The sequence below is a fragment of the Acytostelium subglobosum genome (genome assembly GCF_000787575.1).
Source record: "Acytostelium subglobosum LB1 DNA, scaffold: scaffold3, whole genome shotgun sequence".
NCBI lineage: Eukaryota > Evosea > Eumycetozoa > Acytosteliales > Acytosteliaceae > Acytostelium > Acytostelium subglobosum.
Window position 1 is genome coordinate 550,570 of NW_012236529.1, and position 20,836 is coordinate 571,405.

Genomic DNA, 20,836 nt, shown 5'->3' on the forward strand with positions numbered 1-20,836 from the left:
AAACTCCTGGAATCCAGGAGCTGACATAAAGTGTATATTTAATCTACAGCATTACAAGTTGACATGGCACGACATGACATGGCGATGGCCTTTAGAAGGGGAAGATGAAGCAGCAGCCCCTACCAGGCTTGGAGGAAGTGTTCATCATCTTGGTGTTGTTTGATGGTGCTGCCTTTGGTGTAGGACTGACGCTCTCAATATTATCCAATCTCTGGCTGATCTTTGGTTGAGGTTGAGGTTGAGCTGGGGCGGTGGTGGCGGTCGTATTGTTGGTAGGTGGATTGTAGTTGTTTCCAGAGAGTGGATGACTAGGTGTGACGACTACTGTTGGTTGCTTGCCAGTCAGACTGCTCGACCTTGACTTGTTTGGTTCATTTGGAGGTGTTGGCGTTGGTGTGACCAGCTTGGGACTGGGTGAGGTGCTCACTGTCGTTGGAGTCTGTACAGAGTTGCGTCTGCTGTGTGATCTGCTTGGATTGTTGCTGTTGCTACCATTTGTGTCATTGTTTGTTGTTGTGCTGCTTGAGGAGGGGACTTCAGATGTGGACATTCTTCTAAAGTGTGCCCTGGGTGCCAGACCACCTTGGTCCTGGCCCTGATCAATCGAGTTTGATCTGGACCTTGAGAGAGGTGTGCCAGTGGGAGTTGGAAGGTTCTTGGCCGTCTCGTACAGGTCCTGCATGGTCTGATACACGGTCTCTCTCTTGTCGTTGAACTTTGTAAAGACGAATGTCTCTGTCTTGGTGTCGATCTGGATGGAGCTCTTGCTCTTTTCGGGCATGCTGATGCTCACGACATCCTTGAGCTTGATGGCAGTCTTCTTGTGAAGCGATGTGATCGACGAGTAGAAGCAGATGTAGTGCTGCGACAGGTAGAGCTTGCCATACTGATTGAACGTGCCCTTGTGTGCGCATCGGTAGTCCTTGATCAACGACTCTGTCTCGGGCAGGTTGAAGTGCTTGACGCGCAAGTGGCCAAAGCTGCCCGAGTCAGACAGATTGGAGGAGACCGAGTCCGAGTGCTGGAGACGCGTGGCCTTTTGGTTGCTGCCGCTGGCCTCCCACTGGCCCTCGAGCAGCAGGTAGGCCGACTCGTGCTCCTTGAAGTGCAACGAGTCTGTCTTGCCATTCTTGCGCACCAGCTTGACCACCTGCTTGGCGCTGTCGTTCTCGACCTCGAGGATGTCGCTAAAGGGGATGATCTTCTTCTTCTCCTTCATCATCATCTTGGAGATGAAGCACAGATGCGACTCGGTGACATAGAGCTTGCCGCTGTGTCCCTTGATTGAGCATTTGATCGTGGTGATCACGACGTTGGAGGGGTCCAAGTTGAAGCGTTTATGTACCTTCTCATTCTCCTTCTCCAACTGTTGCTCCACAGACATTGTGCGTGAGTGACCCTTTCCCTTCTTCTTGCTACCCTTGCTGCCACTGCTACTAATACTATGTGTATCACTTATACTGTTGCTCATTATTATTATTACTAGTATCTATTATTAAAGGTTATATATATAACATGTGATTATTAATAATAAAATGATAAGTATTTCAACCATTCATGCATTCAAATGCACCTTTATTCACGAGTTTCATTCAGATCCTTCGATCGAGGATTGATCTTTCCAACCCACACTTTCGATTTGATCCCAGGGTAGTTAGAATACAATCGACAAAGTAATAATAACACATACAATGTCATATAATTATGATTACTTTGAATAATAATCATTGATCAATTCTTTGATCAATCAAATGTATCAATGATGTTGATGGATTCCTCGTTTGGGAGAATGACCAAATATTTATTAAGTATGAAGTACTTAAGTAAGTAATTAAGAAAATGTAGTTTGGATAGATATTTAAATATCTATCCAAAAGTATACATAATATATATCTGTCTTGTTACTTGTTGGTCAAATTACATTCTGTGTGATCAACAGAAGTTGCAAAGTTTGTTGGTGGGTTGTTGATGCCAAAGAAATCGTCCAGGATTTGTTTGACATCAACCACGACAGTTTCGGATCATTATCATCATCATCAATGTAATATATATTTGTATACATATATATTTATAATATCTATAACGACAATACCTTGTTCAATCAWYATCAAAAGATCAACAACAAACAGATTCATTCATTCATTCATCAACAATTGTTTGTTGAATCAACAAACAAAGTCATCATATCATGGCTTCAATCAAACAACAATGATCACAATAACAACAACAATAATAACAACAACAACAATAACAGTCATCAATCACTACCAATGCCACCAACAAACAGTAACAATAATAATATAACAAGTTTAGATTCATTATCAATAACAGATGATGGAGTATCAAATGACTCGGTGACAGCATCACTTAATGGACTCAATCATCAACAACAACAACATCAGCCAATGGCACCGGTCGTCTACAAGTCAGTCGATGTGAACGGACAGTGGATATCAAACAAGCTGAAGGAGCGCGAGCCCGAGTTCACCAAGAAGGAGAGCATGGTCATGTTCCTGGGCACCTGGAACGTCAATGGCAAGAAGCCCACAGAGTCGCTCGATCAGTGGCTGGGCGGCGCCAATCCAATGGCGCCCGACATCTACGCCATCGGCTTCCAGGAGCTCGACCTGACGGCCGAAGCGCTGCTGCTGGGCGACACGACGCGCGCCCTGCCCTGGGAGCACGCCATCACACAGACGCTACAGACACAGGGCGACTACATAAAACTGACGAGCAGGCAGCTGGTTGGCATCCTGCTGTTTGTCTACGTCAAGAAGGAGCACCGTGCACACATCACCCATCTGCAGTCAGACATTGCCGCCGTCGGCATCATGGGTATGATGGGCAACAAGGGAGGCGTGGCCATCCGCTTCCAATTCTACAACACATCCATCTGTGTCATCAACTCACATCTGAACGCCCACACTGAGAATGTACTGCGTCGCAATCAAGACATGAAGGATATCTCAAGGACACTCAAGTTCATTGGAGACGATGGCAAGTTCATCAATATATACGATCATGAGTAAGCATTAGTAGATATGATGTTGTTGGATGATTGATGATGAAGATCAGACTCGCTAATAGACACACCCCGCCCCTTCACCTGGAATCAATCACTCGATCAATCATTGTACAGCCAACTATTCTGGATTGGTGACCTTAACTACCGCATTCCATTACCATATCAAGAGGTCAAGGACAAGATTGCACATAAGGACTATTACTCATTGTTCCTGCACGATCAGCTGTACCTGCAGATGAAGAGCAATTCAGCGTTTGAAGGCTTCCAGGAGCCACCAATCAGCTTCGCCCCCACCTATAAGTACGACCCTGGCACCACCGAGTATGACTCGAGTGAGAAGAAGCGAGTGCCGTCGTGGTGTGATCGTGTCCTCTGGAAGACAGCCAAGCGCGCAGAGAACGTCGGCATTTTGGCGTACAGAAGACACGAGCTGCTGTCGTCCGATCACCGACCCGTGTCGGGATCATTCATTATCAAGGTGCGCGTGGTCATACCCGAGATCAAGGGTCGCATCTACCAGGAGATCGTCAAGGAGCTGGACAAGAAGGAGAACGACGCGATGCCCGACGCTCAGATCAGCACCAACCTGGTCGAGTTTGACACGATTCGATTCATGGTGCCCGTCACCAAGCATCTGTTGCTTGAGAACACTGGACAGGTCATTGCGCGCTTCAAGTTCATTCCCAAGCTCGACGAGACTGTTTTGTGCAGGCCGTGGCTCACAATCAATCCGATCGCAGGCATGATGATGCCCAAGGAGAAGGTGACCATCGAGCTGACGGCCTACGTCGACTCGACCACAGCACATCCCTTCAACGTCCTAAACGAATCAATGGACGACATTCTGATTCTGCACTTGGAGAATGGCAAGGACCACTTTGTCTCGGTCGCCGGACAGTTCCAGCACACCTTCATGGGCAACACATTGGAGAACCTTGTCAAGTACCCGAACCCAGTGTTCAACAGCAAGCCCATCACCGAGGAGCACAAGATGCTGTCGGTGCCCAAGGAATTGTGGCGTCTGGTCGACAACATATACTCGAGCGGCATGAAGGAGGAGTCATTGTTCCTCGAGTCGGGTGTCAACCGTGAGATGGAAGCCATCATCGACAGTCTGGACCGCGGCACAGCCTTCCCGGCTGGCTGCGGCATCCACTCGATGGCCGAGTGTCTGATCCGCTTCCTCGAGTACCTGGCCGAGCCCGTCATCCCATTCTCCATGTACCAACAGGCGATGGACGCGTCGTCCAACGCGCTTTCGTGCAAAACCTTGATATCGCACCTACCCTCTGTAAACTACAACGTCTTTTTCTACCTGGTGTCGTTCCTGGTGGAGGTGCTGTCGCATCAGCGCGACAACAAACTGACGGCCGACCAGTTGGCCATCATCTTCTCGACCGTCCTGCTGCGACCTAGTCCATCAACATCAACATCCCAGGCATTGGCTCCTCAATCCGATGCCGTCACAGTCAAGAAGAGAGCAGACTTTATCAAGCACTTCTTTGTAGCATAAGTATACTCATTCATGCCCTGGGTCAGTCAGTCAGTGTCCAGGCATATCATATAGAATAAAGCACATATACCCTACGTTCCTTTGGATCACGTACTCAATCAATCAATCATTCGATCTATCATACAATCATACTCAATCAAGTGGCGCCATACCTTGTTGCCATTTATCTTGATTGAATTAGTTTAATATATACCCGAGACCAATGATATTCCAGATGCCGCCAATGATAGACCTGCCGATACGATTACGAGGAACCATCCCTCGACAGGCCCCCATGATGTGTCTCCATTGTCCATTGAGCCCATCAGTTTGTCTCGAAGTTCATGTGGATGGCACAGCGAACCCACTTCATCAAACTGTTTACAATCGCTCTTGATTGCACCTGGCAGCCAAATGAAGGCGAGAGATGACACCAACGTAGGTGCCAACACTGCGATGGGCAAGAACTTGGTGATCAGCAGCAGTAGCTTGTGACCGGTGAGCACGCCACGCACAGTGAGTGCTTGTGTAACGATTGCCGTGAAGTCAATGCACCATGCCACCACGGCGAATAGGAATGATATGAAGAACACGCGTTTGGAATGGGGCATCTTATCGTTGTTGCCCCAATAGTACTGATCGGTTGATGAGGAGTTGGCTGGAGTGGTCTCCACTGCCTCTATCCAGTTGAACTTGTACTGGACGAATATCAATACGCCATTCCTTCTTTGTGAGCTCCTGTACCAGAAGGCTATTGACAACATAGTAAGGTCAGTCATGGCTGTCTAATGACTCACTCCTTAAGTGATATAAGGATGTACTTACACAAGAAGGATACTAATAGTAATATGAATGATAGGAATAGTAGGACCAAGATAACTACGTTTGGTCTACGCAACATCGTTTAAGGTCACCGCTCAACTTTCAAGTATATAGTTTGGCAAGGCGATGGGCACATGGCATCATCTAACTTGTTCGATGATGTATTTGTTGTTTGGTTGGATGGATGGATGGATGTAATTAAATAGATATTGTTTATTCACAATGATGTAGAGTAAGTTGTTGACAGTTGACAGTTTAATGAATGAATGACTGATTGATTGAAGATGTGAATGAATGTCTACGTACACACCAATGTTGGTGATGGTGGAAGTGCAAAGTAAGTAATAGAGAGTAGAGTAGTGCAAGAGATAGAGAGATAAATTATAAATGAATCGTTGGCCAGACCAGACCAGGTAAGTTAGACCCAAGGTGGTAGGTCGCAGAAGAGTAGGGAGTGAGTGAGATGGAGTAACAACAAGCAAGCAACTATACAGGCATGGGCTGTCTGTTGCCTTACTCGGTTAGGTGGATGGAAGGAAGGCATGAATGATTGAATGAATGGTATTAAGGTATGAAAATGGTAAAGTTGGATGCATGTGATTGTTGGAATCGCCAAAACATTGATGTGAATCGGATGTGTGTGTGAGTGTTGAGTGGTATGATGTTGTCGGACGCGACTTGAGTGATTGATTGTTTGTTGTGCCTGGCTGACAGACTGACACACAACTTAAGATTAGGATACAAGGATCGGAATTACTTAAAGTCCTGAAGAACCTCTCTCTCTATCATCATTGGCTAATGCTATGCCCATGCACAAGGTCGCAGAACCAGACATTTCGATTGATGTGATGACTGCCTGTCGAGAGAGAGAGTGTGTAGACTCGTGACTATTGCGCAGCGTATGAAGTTTGAGGTGAAGACTGCTGTGATGCCGCACCAACTCCAATAATGTTACTGGATACATTGAGGTTGTCTTTGGGTTGGAACAATGATTGAAGCTGTCTCTTGAGACGATCACACCTATCCTTGGTCTTGGGCATCTCGACATATTGCTTGGACATGTCGTACATCTTTTTGAAACTGCTGGATGAGTGCTCGTCCAGTGCGATGGGCTGGTCCAGCAACACATCAAACCGATGATAGATCACGTTTGGATTGCCATGTATCGAGGCCTTGAACTCCTTGTGCAATGAGTGTGAGTTGCCAATCGCGTTGGCCAGCGTCTTGAAGAGTGCCGGCGACAGGTATCCCTCTTTGATCAACTTGGTGGCCCTGTGCTTGGGTGGCTTGGACACATTGTTCTTCACGTATCCAGTGCCAATCGATACGATTATATACTTTGTTCCATCATTGTACAAGTCGTCGGCCTCTTCCTTGGCCTTGAACACTGGGTTGTTGGCCATCAGTCCGCCGTCCATGTGCTTGCGGCCGTCAAAGTAGACGGGCGTGAAGTAGGGTGGCGCGGCGGATGTGCCGCGCATGGTCTCGGCGACGGTGGCCGTGGTCTGGCGATAGTTGCCCCAGACGTTGGTCACGTAGCTCGTCTCATTCTCGCTGATACTGCTGGTGAGTGTGAAGATCTTCTGGTCGCGCTTGAACTCATTGAGTGACGTGTTGCCAAAGATTCTGTTGAGCTCGCGCTCATACGTGACCATGTCGCCGAGACACTCGTCGGTCAAGAAGTTCTTGACCTTTTGGAAGAAGCCTCCAAAGATGATCTTGCTCATCTTTTTGTACAACTCTTCGGCCGCTTCGTAGGACATGCCTTGCGCACGAGTGAATGTCAGCAGGCCGCCCGTGGACGTGCCACCCAGCAAGTCAGCCTTGCTAATGAGGTCGAATCCAAGATGGCTCTCCAAATGCATGAGTATACGCACGGCTATGATACCACGGATTCCGCCACCGTCCACACAGACGATCAACTTTGTCGAACCATTACCACCCTCCTTCTTTGATAATATTGGTGTTGACTTCTCAATCTCATCACTAGTATCATCATCATCCTCTACATCATCATCCTCATCCACTATTTCTCCGCTTGGTGTTGCTCCATTTCCAGTTGATGTTGGTTGTGGTTGTGGCTGAGTTGAGCTTGTTGTTTGAGTTTGAGTGGCCTCGGCTGGGATTGTTCCAGATGTTACTGTAGGAGTTGGGGTTGTAGTTGTAGTAGTAGTTGAGGTTGAAGTTGTTGTATTAGTTCCATCCATTTATCTCTTCTTTGTACAATGTATATTGGTTACTGATCAATGTGTTTGATTGATTGAATGAATGAATGAATATGTTTGAATGATTGATTGAATGAGAATGGGTAAACATGCAACAGGACATCAACAATCAATCATATGAATGTATGAATTGTTGTTGATTTATGGGTCAAACAGAACCTTATGATGTGAGGGTGCCACCCTTGTTTGTGTAGGGGCTGCTGCCCCTCATGAGGGGATATTTATCTGTTGAGTGGGTGATAGTGATTGATCACCACACCCACACATACCCCTACATCAGCTGAAACGGCATTCTCTGATTTAAATGAATAGAGAGAAGAGGGAAAGAGTGAACAAGTGGCAGTGGTCCAATCTTCTAGGATTAATCCTGATGTAATTTCTTTATTATTATTATCATTTAACTCATTGTAGGTGTTGTTGTTGTAGTTGGTATTCAGACCACTTCATCAATCAAGGTTGGATTGGAGTAAATAATAACTTTGATAATATTATTTGTTAATTGTTGATATCTAAAGTGTAGTAAAACTTGATGATAATCATCAAATGGATTGGTGAACATCAAGGTCATTGAGCTTGTTTGAAGAATGACCACTGCGAGTGGAAATGAATGAAATTTCTTTGGAATTTTGGATATTTTTGGAAGTCTAACTGACCACTCAGTCGTTCGTTACTCACTCCTGAGTTGAGCAACCAAATGACACTCAGATGTGTCTATATTGCGAAAAGTAGAACTTATACAGATACTCAATATTATTACATAGAAGTAGACTACTGACTGAGATCATCAATAGTCTATCCTATTAATATTATATATAACATTAGTTCATTTAGTTGAGAAGATACAGCGCAGCAGATAAAATGGCAAAGGTTGGAGAGGGTGATCCTAGATGGCTGGTAGAGAACCGTGAGGACGGTACAAACGTTAACAACTGGCATTGGTCAGAGACTGATTGTCTTGGATGGTCCAAGAAGAAGTTCACCACTGCTCTCACTTCATTGGTCATCATCGATAATGATATCATGAACATCACTACTGGCACCAATGTCACTGTCAGTGGTGAATGCACATCAAACAACAGAAAGGGCAAGACTATCTTCCTCTATGATCTGGAGGTCAAGGTATCTTGGAAGGGTATGTACAGCATCATCATCATCAATGATTGGAGTGAGTGAACTCAACTAACATCATCATAATACAAATTTAGGTGAGATGAAGGCTAATCAAGCAAAGGCTAGCGGAGACTTTGTTATGCCATATATCAGTGATGAGAATGCTGATGAGTTGACCAAGGTCAATGTCAGCTTGACTGAGGAATCATCATCAGACACTGACAAGCTGAAGGATGCTGCAAGGAAGTTTGGTATCCCAATGCTTCAAAAGATTGTTCAACAATATGATGTAGAGCTTAAGCAAGGTATGATTGATTGACCGTGATAAATCAAGCAAATGAATGAACTAACTGAACAACCACATAGCATTCACATTGAAACCACCTGTACAAAAGGCTGCAGCAACTACACAGCCAACTCAATCGATCACTCAAACAAGCGCAGCACCTGTGGCAGCAGCAGCACCTGTAGCAGCAGCACCAAAGACAACTGCCAGTACAAAGACACTAAAGATTAAAGACGAGTTCAAGGCATCCCCGATGGACGCATACGATGCATTCGTCAACGTTCAAAAGATGCAGGCCTACACACAGAGCGACTGTGTGTTTGACAACACAGAGGGCGGCAAGTTCTCCCTGTACGGCGGACACATCAGTGGCACCAACACCAAGCTGTCACCAGGCGACAAGATCGTCCAGAAGTGGCGCATCAGCACCTGGAACGAGAACCACTTCTCCAACGTGACCATCTCGTTCAGCGTCGCCGACAAGCCGGCCACCGTCGTCGAGATCGTCCAGACGGGCATCCCCGTCGAGGAGTACGAGAAAACCGAGGAGGGATGGCGTCGCAACATCCTCGAGCGTTTGAAGATGGTGCTTGGCTATGGCTCAAAGATCTATTCATAATCTTCTTCTTCTTCAAGTTGTCGTCAAGGAAGGACGTTGTGGCTGGATGGTTGGAACCATTCCTGCACCTGCTGCGATGTGTGTGTTGTCAAGACTACTCAAGATAAAGAAATAAAAGATAAATGGAGCAAACTACTCAACCAATCAGATATTAACATCATTATTCCATGTTTGGTCAATCAATCCAATCACACATGTTTGAATTCAAATTTGAATGTTTGTCAACCGCCATTTTTCAAATTTTCTAACGGTCATCAGATCGGAAACAACATTTCAAGTGTGTGTAGTTGGGAACTGATTGATCAGTATCATTTGATGACATAGTGAACTTGAGAGAGTGCTGTACTTTATACATAATATATAGATATATATATACACAACTAGCCAGACCTACACTTTGGAAGTGAAGGACAAAGATGGAGATTGAACAACAATTGAAGCAGTTCCAAGTGAACTTTGACGACAAGGCATCCTTGTACGTTAACGATCTAGACCTATTCTACAATGATACACTCGATTGGATGGAGAAAAGGAAGATGGACATTATGACGAGCATTGCCAATCACAATACCAACTCATCATCGTAAGTCACTCACTCAATCCGTTTGATGGCCTCGCCTCTCACTCATTTCCTCGCCAACTTAGATCACCAATAATGTTGACCAAGTCAAAGATGCAACAGAAACAACAACAACAACAATATAGTCAACAACAGAGTCAGAGAATACCTTTGATGTCATTGGATAAGAGTGGCGCTACAAGCCAACATTATCGCCCAACAGACTTGTTCACTTCGTCACAGATCAACTCAGTGATTAGCCAATCAATTACAAACATGTACATAAAGCAACAAAGAGTGGCAATGGATGAGCACAAGGCAAAGAACAACTCCAACAACAACACCGCCATCATAAACAACAACAACAACAATGTACATCCGAATGTTGTCGCCAACTCTGGAAACATTGTATCCGCCAAGTCTACAACTGCGGCAGTGCCAGTCAAGAACACATTGTTATTGGAGAAGTTCAAGAAGGCTGCAACTGACAACAACACAACAACATCAATAACATCAGCCAACAACCACAATACAACATCAGCCAACAACCAAAATACAGATGCCAATGTGTTTGTCGAAAGAGTCTTGGGCAAGAAAGTGATCGAGGACAAGCCAAGTGCTGTGGTCGCTTCCAAGAAGGTTCCAGCTCCAGCCCCAGCATCATCTACATCAACAGCCACATCAACAGCTGCATCAATCAATGAGAAGAAGTTTGAAAGACTACGCCAAAAGATATTGGATGACGCCAACACCGCTGCCGCCAACGCGCCAAACCAGAGTGTGAACTTGAGCAAGATGTTGGACGAATCAACCATCATGGAGACCGCTGCCAACAATAATAATAATAAGCTGAAGAGGAAGGCTGAGGAGCAGCCGAAGCAGCCACCCGTCAAGAAGTTGAGCATGGAGAAGGCTGACACTCAGCCCATCGAACATGCCCCGATTGTTGTGATGATTGAGGAGAGCGCTCAGTTGCCCGCCCCACCGGTCTCATTCCAGGCGCCACCACCCGTCGCCAACCTGGCCAAGGAGATCGCCACAAAGAAGAAGATCGTGCCAGCCACCACCACTGCCGCCCCCGCCATCACCTCAGTCGCCAAGGTCAATGCCGAGCCTGTTGCCGCTGCCGCTGCCGCTGCCTCTGCACCCACATCATCGGCACCAAAGATGACCGCGACCGCGCTGTCAGTGTATGACAAGGCCAAGAAGGTGAAGGAGGACGACAAGCGTCGCCAGGAGGAGGAAGAGTCGCGCATGAAGAAGAAGTTTGAGGACATCAACAAGAAGGAGGCCGAGCGTCAGGCTGCCCGTGAGGCCGAGCGTCTCGAGAGAAAGAAGAAGAATGAGGAGAGACAGCGCAAGCTGGACGAAAAGACTGCCGCGCTCAAGGAGGAGGAAGAGAGGAAGCGCAAGGAGATGGAGGAGCGCGAGGCTGCCAAGAAGAAGAAGGAGCTAGAGGATGAGGCTCGTCGCAAGATCCTGGAGCTGGCCCAGAAGCAAGAGCGTGCCGATCGTCAAAAGGAAGAGGCAAGGCGCAGGGCTGAGATCCAGAAGCAGCAGCAACTGCAACTCCAGCAACAACAGCAGCAACTCCAACAACAGCAGCAACAGCAACTACTCCAGCAACAACAACAGAAGACACCAGTGCAGTTGAAGAAGGCACCTGTTATTGCTCCACCACCACAGAGTCCATACATGTCCACGGGCATCATTGGAGACATATATGACAAGCTCAAGACTGCCATTGGATACGTGGCTACCACCCCAGCTCATCAATTTGAGGATGAGGAGGACGACGAAGAGGAGGAGGAGGATGAGGACGAGGAGTATGAGGATGATGGAGAGGAGTACGAGGAAGACGAAGATGCCGAGGATGAAGATGAAGAAGAAGACATGGAGCTGGACGAAGAAGAGGGCTCATTCGCCGACACTGACGCAGAGGAGGGAGAGGACGACGAGGATGCACCATCAGAGTCACCAATCATGCCAACTCTGCCATCGAGCACGCCCGTGCCACTGCATAAGGCCCAGTTTGGACATTGCTCGCCACCATCGCCATTGTCCACGGGCTCAGATCACTCGTCGCCAGAGTTCTCTCTGCGATCGGGTGGCGAGAACTCCTACGGCGGACTGTCGCCAGAGCTGCTGACGTCGCCACCACCCATCTCGCGCCACCAAATCGTCAGTCCACAGGGCTTGACCAACCGCCGAGTGATCTCGCCGCCCCGCTCATTCCAGCTGGCCAACCCCGGATTCTACTCGCCCGTCGACGACGACACGATGGACGACCGACAATTCCCATTGGCCGATCTCGTCATGGAGGATGAGGAGGCGATGTTCCTCGAAGATGAGTCCTACGACGAAGAGCTTGTCCCAGCATGGGCCAAGGAGCCAAACTTTAGTCAGGCACTGAAAGCACAGAACAAGATGAATGTCGATCCAGACACTGTCTTCCCAAGGATATCAAGAGTACAACTGAAAGGTATATATGTTCATTCAATCAATCAATCCAATCAATCAATCAATCATTCTAACATTACATTACATTAATGGACTACTTAGATATCTTCTCGGAGAATGTATTCCGCTCGCCAAGGAATCAAGAGGGCAATGATTCACAGGATTGGACCAAGGACAATGTGACCAAGGAGGAGAACAATGAGTACAAGAAATTGATGGGTTATGGTCCTGGTCCAATGAGTGAGTTGGTAACAAGATTCATGCAAGCTAAATAGGTATCATTCAATCATTCACCTCAACCTTCAACCTTCAACAATGTCAACTTAGGGCTTTGATTTCATTATCATGGCCATATCTCAATATCATACACATGTTAAATTAAACTATTAATGAATAATATATATATCATATATCTCTATCTCTCCTCTATCTTTATCTCTTTTTAGTCTAAGATCAACCAACCAACCAAACCAGCCCAACCAACCAACTTTACGATTTACAACCAACAACGTTGTACACATTAAATTGAAAGGGTTGGGTGAACAGGGAGATGGATGGATGGTTTGTCTTTAGGGTTGGGTGTTCATTCCCCCAACAATATTGGTTAATATAAAAAACTTTGAAAAATAATAATAATTGATCATTAGGTGTGTGTGATAGTAACGGCGTGGTTTAGAGTGTGTGTGAATGGCGAAGTGATAATTACACACACCTCTCCAATACTTCATTAATTATCTTTGACACACTCATTCACTCACTCACTCTTATTCATACCCATCATCCACTTCTGACATATATTATTATTATCTGTCTGTCTGTCTATCTATCTTATTTAACCAACATACTTTAAGTCTGTTAGGTCTTTAGAGCTGGAGCACAAGTTAACAGTTCTGCAGCAGAAACAGTCAGTCAGTCATATTGATCATTCATCCAGTCAGATCGATCGATTCATTCATATATATTTGTATAAACTAATCAACAACAACAATATAATTATATATATAAACCTTGTATACAATCAAACAACTCAATCACTCAATCACTCAACATACATTATAAATGATGAAGACAATGACATTGGCCAATCATCATCACCATCTTCACAGTTCCCAGTCAACTGTTGAGGGTTGTTCCACAACAACATTGTTTATACAGCAACATCATAATAATATCACACAATCATCTTCATCAACATCATCATCACTATCACTTTCATCACTTTCACTTTCATCTTCACCATCATCATCACAATCAACAACAACATCATTAATATCATGTGATGATAATCTGATGCCTCCTCCACCACCACCAATGCCAATGSCCAAGTAACAAACAATCAACAATCACATCATCATCATCATGTAGAAAGAGTATAACACAAACAACATCATCAACAATAACATCATTATCAGCAATTGGATCATTCAATCGAAGCAGTTTGACAAAGACCAAGACAAAGGTCAGAACAGCTGATGGCAGAGTGTTTGAGGAGCAGATCAATAGCGAAGGCACACTGATGTCAAACTACATTGGCCACGACGAGACCAACCGCATCAAACGCTACGACAGCGTCACTCAACTGACACCCTACGAGTACTGCTGCAACAAGATGGAGTGGGTGGCCAGCACCCTGCGCGACTCGGCCGACTGCCCATCGTCGGCATCATCACTGGAGTCACTATCGATCGTCACTTTCAATGTCTGGTTCGACAGCTATCTCTGGCGCCAGCGCGCCACTGAATTGTTTGGAATCGTCGAGCAGCGAATGCCCGACGTCGTCTGTCTGCAAGAGGTGACGCCAATGTTCCTCGACTACCTCAAGGAGCAGCGCTGGGTCAAGGAGCACTATCTGATGTCAGACTGTGGCCACTCTGACACGGTCTTCCCCTACGGCGTCGTCATACTGTCACGTCGCGACAATGTCAAGTTCCACCTGCACTCATTCACGATCTACCCGCTGCCCACGCGTCAGAACCGCAAGCTACTCACTGCACTCTTTCAATTGGACTCGGGTGCACTGATGTCTGTGTCCACCGTGCATCTCGAGAGTCTGAACAGCAATAGCGACATGCGCATCAAACAGCTGCAAACTATTGAGCGCATCACCCAGGAGAGGCGCCAGGCCAACCAATTGGAGTGCGACTCATTCCTCGTGGGCGACCTCAACTTTGGCGCGTCCACAATGGAGAATCAAGAGTTGACCCGACTGCTCTATGCAGACATGTGGCGCGAGATCAATGCCAATCAAGAGGGTGTCACGTGCATCAAGAAGAAGGAGCGTGTCGATCGTATACTGCATCTGAGATCGTCATCATCACAGTCATCCGTCAACATATCTGCTGAGCAGTCGTCCATCTCGCTGCTTGGCACCACATCAATATCACTCGATCACGAAGCCAGACAGGCTGAGCAAGTGGGTGACAATGAGTTGGTCTATCCATCCGATCACTTTGGTCTCTATGGTCGATTCTGTTGTTGTTGTTGATTGATTGGATTGTGCGTGTGATGGTTGTTGTTGTTGACAACATAAGTTGGCACTGGCAACACTCATTCATTCATTCATTCATTCATGAACAGCAACAATAACAAATAATAATAAAACCAACTATAATCATCATCATCATCCATCAATTATAACAAGTCACGTGATGATGATGGGTGTACGACCTCCACAGGAATGAATTGATGTTGGCAGTGCCTTCAGTCTCGCGCCCCTTCCTTGCCACCAACAAATCAATAAGATGGAGTCACTGGCAACAGTAGAGAGTAATATTGCCGTTAAAGACGAGCTAATCTTAGAAAGTGATGTTGTTAAATCATTGTTTGAATGAGGATGAGTGTGTTGATAATTATAACTACACACTTCACACTTTGTGTTGTGTTGGCGTGGTTGATGACAAACCTCAATCCAATCAAACAATCAAACAATCAAACAATCAAACAATCATACAATCACACATACACACATACACACACATGTTCTTGGTCGTTATCGATGTGTTGGTTGTGTGATGGTATTACTTAATACTAACATTTAAGATATGTATGACAACGACCAACCATCATCCACAACACCTAACCCCCCCACCTTTGCCATCAATCATCACATCCATCCATCCATGGTACAAAGTCTAACATACTTATGGTCTGGTACATGTGCCCAACTTGATCGATGGATGATGATGATGATGATGGTTAGTTGGTGGCTGGATGTTGGCAGGCTGGCAATGCACTGCACTATCCGAGATGTTTAAGATTAGACACACCTACTATCCTATCCTACCACAACGGTGACCTCAACACCTTCAATCAATCAATCAATCAATCAAACACCTACACATGAGTGTAGATAAGATAGATACTACTATACTATATAGTTATAATACTTTGGATCATATATAATATGAATCACTCAAACATTAGCAATGGCGGAAGTGGTGGAAGTAGCAATAACAGCAACAATAGTGGACATCACACACCAACCATGTTTCTCGGCTTGCCCAAGCCCGAGTACAACATGAACCTGTCATCATCAAGATATGGAATAAGCTTTACAAATAACAATCAAAGTGTACCCAACAACAATAATAACAACAATAATGGACATTCGAATAATGGATCACCACAGATATCAAGACAGAAGAGACATGATAGCAATGCAGGACAGCAGCAGCAACAGCAGCAACAGCAACAACAACATCATCATGTTGTATATCAAAGGAATAACAGCAATAATAATAATATTAGAGTGGATCATGTACCACCTGACGACGCGACAATAGCCCTGCTATTCAAGGACCTCAAATCATTCCCCTTTCGCAACAGATTCGAATCGGTCTCCAACACCGAGGTGGACATCGAGAACCCGCTGGTATGGAACGATGTTGAACTGCCACTTGACGAAGAGGACCTGGAAGCGCAAGCCGACATCGACGGCTCCCGCCAGTCCCGTCTCGATCGCATGTGTCTAAAACTCCCCACCAAGCGCTACGAAGAAGAATACAACTACCATCACTTTTACTCCCAAATCAACTTGCTCAGAGTAAGTTCCAAGATTGATAGGAATAGTTCCACCCTGTCCAAAGGTTTGGCCACATGGATCACTAACTCACGACTCACTCAATCAATTGTTAGTTAACCAACATCATTGGAATATTCGCAATATGTTATGATGGCTTCCAGAATGGATTGGACGTGCCGATTGGATTGTTTGCCATTAGGATCGCTTGCTTCTTGATGCTGCTCATATCGATCACATTGAGCTTCTTCAAGAACAAGTCATATTATAGACGATCGTATACACCATTGTTCTTGGTGTCATTCACAGCATTCTTCCTTACATTCGTCATGGAGTTTATCAATACTACATCAACATTGATATTAGTATTATATTGTGTACTGCTACTATGTCTATATGCACTTGGATGTCTAATGCTACACTGGCTACTACTTTTCAACACTATCATCGTCTCAATGTTCATGATCTATCTTGGCGTGGACTCTGATCTCGATCAACAGAACCTATACTCCTACACAATCTACATCTTCCTAATATTCGTCATGGGTGGAAGTCATCTTTACATGTTGGAGAAGTATAGGAAAGAGGTATGTTTGGGATAGTTCCAGCCTCAGCCCAAGCCCACACACTAACAATCACTCAATCAATCAATTAGAGCTTCATGTACAGCAAGAAGTTACAGAAGAAGGCAGAGAGCCTGCGCCAGGAGAAGGTGCGATCAGATCAGTTGTTGAGCAATATATTGCCAGACTTTGTGATCAAGATGATTAGGGACTTGCCAATGAGGGGCTCGCCGAATGAGTTCCCTCCACTGATATCAAAGGACTTTTATGAATGCACACTACTATACTGCGATATTGTAGACTTTACTAGTCTGGCCTCCAGAGTGGATGCAGCATCATTGGTCAAGCTGCTCAATCAGGTGTTTACAGAGTTTGACACAGTGGTCGAGAGAAATCAATGCGAGAAGATCAAGACTGATGGCGACGCATATCTGTGCGCGGGCGGACTGACAATCGACAACGAACATCACTTCCAAGCCATTGTGGACATTGCCTCGACATTCCTGCGGCTTAACATCCTTCGCGACAACTGTTTGGGCGTCCAGATCAAGCTGAGGATCGGTGTGGCCACCGGTTCAGTGATAGGCGGCGTGATTGGATGCGAGAAGTTCCAGTTTGATGTCTGGGGCGAGGCCATCGCCAAGGCTCACACACTGGAGGAGACTGGACAGGCTGGAAAGATACACATCATGCACAGGGACATTGACAGGATGAAGAGTGTCCATGGATGCATCGTCGAGGAGAACTACATTCCAGGAATCGGCGAGAAGAGCTACCTCATTACCCCGCCAGCACTCTCCCCTCCCATGACATACATTGACGCGCCCAACATGCCACCTCCCATCTCGCCTCGAGGCAACAACATGGAGCATGTAGTTTCATTCGATGATGATTGTCACATGAATGGCAATGACGTGTCCATGGACACGCTATCCTCCTCTCTCTCCCTTCAGAAGAACCATGGCACTGATGACGACCCCACCCAGCTTCAACAAAACGACAAGCAGAAGACGAAGTCGGGCCTGCTACACACGATCAAGAGCAAGCTAACAAAGAAGAAGGTGGATATAGAGGAGACGGACGTCGTGATGAAGGAGCTGGCCGAGCTGGACACCATGTTCAGCGATCACACACGTCTGCGCCAATGGCTGGTGTACTTTGGCAACTGGTCGGTCGAGCTAAGCTTCCACCGCTACGTGATCAACAAGACACTGATGGAGACGCGCTTCTTTCTGTTCATTGGCATGGTCCTGCATGGAATGTTTTACTTTGACGACATACTTCTAGAGTCGGAGCCAGTGCTCAACGCCAAGCTGATCTACGTGTTCATGGTCATTGTGTTTGTCTTGTACCTTGGAGTGTCGTTCACGCCAGCCTTTACCAATCCGGTGATCTACCAAGTCAGTTTCTGTCCTCCTWACTCCTAGTATTCTGTGTCTGCACTACCATCGAGTTCATTCGCTACGAGAATCCCCTAGCGCGAACATCCGTCATCCGGCTCTGCATCAGTCTATTCTACGCCAACGTCTTCTACAGTGTCAACTTTGTCTTTGTGTTACATTCCTCAACCTATTCGTACTATGTAAGTTTGATTGATTGATTGATCGATGGACTGGCGCTAACTCAACCTCAACAACTCCAACTAGTGTTCTTCTTCCTGTTGGCTAACTTTATCTCTGGAACATTGATCGCTCACTTGTATCCAACAGATTACTTGAGCTTGACCACAGTACTTGTGATACAGATAACGGCATCATATCTGATGAAGCTAGAGATGAGGAAGGCATGGATAACAAAGTCCAAGATTAAGTTCAAGGGACTGACACTACAGAAGGAGAGAGAGCGTTCTGCTCAGCTACTTGGTAACATATTGGTATGTGTGACTGAATGATTGATTGAATGAATGATTGACTAACTGTTACTCATAGCCAAAGACTATATTGAAACAATTGATGAAGGAGAGTAACAATAGAGGTGGACCAATGCCATTGATTGCCAACAATTACAATAATGTCGCTGTGATGTTTATCAATATTGTTGGCTTTGAAGAGTTAGTCATACCTCAAAGTACATCATTGTTATATTATATGAACTATATATTCACATTGTTTGATGGCCTGTCATCAAAGTATGGCCTGGAGAAGATCAAGACCATTGGCACAACATATATGGTGGTGGCCGGACTCAACCCTGGCGCCAATGAACAGCCGGCGCCAGGCACCACATCACACAATTACATTGGCAACATGGCGGACATGGCACTGATGGCCAAGGCATGCGTCAAGCACATCAACCCCGGCCTGAACGTGCAGGTCGGCATCAACTATGGCGGTTGCGTTGCCGGATGCATTGGAAACCGTTTCAAGTTTGACGTCTGGGGCGATATCATCAATACCGCGTCGCGTATGCAGACGTCGGCACCACCCGGCAAGATTCAGATCACTTCAGACTTGGCCACATTGTTGATGCGCGATTTCTTTGTCGAGGAGCGTGGCGTGATCAAGGTAAAGGGCAAGGGCGAGATGTGCACCTACTATGTTAGCGGTCGAAGACAGTCGTTTGAAGGTCGTCTCGAAGTGGACATGTCATCCGAGGACCACGTTGGCATTGAAGTGGACAGCAATTGTAAGATTGATATTGCTGCCACTCAACAACAACATCAGTGAGCGAGCGAATGAGTTAGTAAGTTGGATTATGAATGACTACACAAACGTATTCCAGTCCAGTAACTCATGAAGTGGGTGCTACCCACCTATTCGTTCGCCCACCCAACTGAATGGCGAATGATGGGTGATCGTTCGTTTAGTGAACCCCCATTCCGGAACTTGACAATAAACGACCTTTCACACTTCTCCACTCCTGAATGTATTGATCGCGTCATTGTCCATGATTACTCCCTTTAAAGGCCATCGCTGGACCATAGCACGCCCATTACATCCTACTCTTTGAACCCATCTAATAAAGGATAATAATAACTCATTTTAAACAAACGGGATTCGAATGTTCACAGCAAGGTTCCCTTTATGTTGTTTATCGTTTCATTTTGTTTGTCGATCTATACCATGTACCTATCTTTACATGTTGTTGGATTTTTTAGATCATTGACTCTTGGGATAAAGTATCATACCAGAGCTGGGAATTGATAATACCGATTGGACTTCAGGTTTATGTAACAAACAAAGAGACCTTTCACTTTACTAACTAACAAACTTCCTAACTAACTTTACAACTAACTAACTATTAACCGATTGGTTGTTTGACCAATAAGTGTACCCAAGTTTAGAATTACTGATCTAATAATGAAAGCCCAGAAGGCCCCCCTTTGACCATGATAGAGGGTGTTGGGGAAGCGTGTTTCGATTTGCGCAGTGTCGCACAAACACTTAAATGTCGAAGGTGGCGAATCAAGGTTTCAAACCTCATGTGTCCAGATTAGTGCAAATCTGGCAAGTTTTTTGTCCAACATGGTTAAGCTTTTCAAGATCTGGTTGTAATCTTGCCGACACTTCGCTGAATGTGACATGGACCTCGGTCTGCAAATATTTGAGTATTAGTGTGTGTGAATCAGTCCTTGTGCGTATGTATGTGTTGGTCCATCATCAAAGGCCTTGTGGTGGCGCGGCGCGGCATCACTTGTACCCCCCCCCCCCCCCCCCC

At 45.8% G+C, this 20,836-nt stretch overlaps 8 protein-coding genes across 8 annotated transcripts; 5 read left to right on the forward strand and 3 right to left on the reverse strand.

Annotated features, from left to right (window-relative positions):
• Positions 1 to 91: 91 nt before the first annotated feature.
• On the reverse strand, positions 92 to 1,471 carry SAMD00019534_016990 (hypothetical protein; the record flags this gene model as incomplete). Its single annotated transcript, XM_012902290.1, has 1 exon — positions 92 to 1,471. One exon carries the CDS (start codon positions 1,469 to 1,471, stop codon positions 92 to 94), a length of 1,380 nt encoding a protein of 459 aa, XP_012757744.1.
• An 844-nt stretch (positions 1,472 to 2,315) lies between these two features.
• SAMD00019534_017000 (hypothetical protein) lies at positions 2,316 to 4,532 on the forward strand (the record flags this gene model as incomplete). Its single annotated transcript, XM_012902291.1, has 2 exons — positions 2,316 to 3,025; positions 3,140 to 4,532. Coding segments are annotated over 2 exons (2,103 nt in total), but the record flags the coding sequence as incomplete, so codon positions are not given.
• Positions 4,533 to 4,720: 188 nt separating this feature from the next.
• Positions 4,721 to 5,281, reverse strand: SAMD00019534_017010 (hypothetical protein; the record flags this gene model as incomplete). Its single annotated transcript, XM_012902292.1, has 1 exon — positions 4,721 to 5,281. The coding sequence occupies one exon, from the start codon at positions 5,279 to 5,281 to the stop codon at positions 4,721 to 4,723; it is 561 nt and encodes a 186-aa protein (XP_012757746.1).
• Positions 5,282 to 6,226: 945 nt separating this feature from the next.
• SAMD00019534_017020 (hypothetical protein) lies at positions 6,227 to 7,546 on the reverse strand (the record flags this gene model as incomplete). The annotated part of the gene is made up of 1 exon (XM_012902293.1): positions 6,227 to 7,546. One exon carries the CDS (start codon positions 7,544 to 7,546, stop codon positions 6,227 to 6,229), a length of 1,320 nt encoding a protein of 439 aa, XP_012757747.1.
• Positions 7,547 to 8,422: 876 nt separating this feature from the next.
• SAMD00019534_017030 (hypothetical protein) lies at positions 8,423 to 9,579 on the forward strand (the record flags this gene model as incomplete). Its single annotated transcript, XM_012902294.1, has 3 exons — positions 8,423 to 8,696; positions 8,770 to 8,979; positions 9,041 to 9,579. 3 exons carry the CDS (start codon positions 8,423 to 8,425, stop codon positions 9,577 to 9,579), a joined length of 1,023 nt encoding a protein of 340 aa, XP_012757748.1.
• A 416-nt stretch (positions 9,580 to 9,995) lies between these two features.
• On the forward strand, positions 9,996 to 12,873 carry SAMD00019534_017040 (hypothetical protein; the record flags this gene model as incomplete). The annotated part of the gene is made up of 3 exons (XM_012902295.1): positions 9,996 to 10,162; positions 10,225 to 12,620; positions 12,701 to 12,873. 3 exons carry the CDS (start codon positions 9,996 to 9,998, stop codon positions 12,871 to 12,873), a joined length of 2,736 nt encoding a protein of 911 aa, XP_012757749.1.
• Positions 12,874 to 14,114: 1,241 nt separating this feature from the next.
• SAMD00019534_017050 (hypothetical protein) lies at positions 14,115 to 15,083 on the forward strand (the record flags this gene model as incomplete). The annotated part of the gene is made up of 1 exon (XM_012902296.1): positions 14,115 to 15,083. The coding sequence occupies one exon, from the start codon at positions 14,115 to 14,117 to the stop codon at positions 15,081 to 15,083; it is 969 nt and encodes a 322-aa protein (XP_012757750.1).
• Positions 15,084 to 16,001: 918 nt separating this feature from the next.
• On the forward strand, positions 16,002 to 19,845 carry SAMD00019534_017060 (hypothetical protein; the record flags this gene model as incomplete). The annotated part of the gene is made up of 6 exons (XM_012902297.1): positions 16,002 to 16,640; positions 16,733 to 17,203; positions 17,272 to 18,579; positions 18,716 to 18,761; positions 18,826 to 19,052; positions 19,108 to 19,845. 6 exons carry the CDS (start codon positions 16,002 to 16,004, stop codon positions 19,843 to 19,845), a joined length of 3,429 nt encoding a protein of 1,142 aa, XP_012757751.1.
• Positions 19,846 to 20,836: the final 991 nt, after the last annotated feature.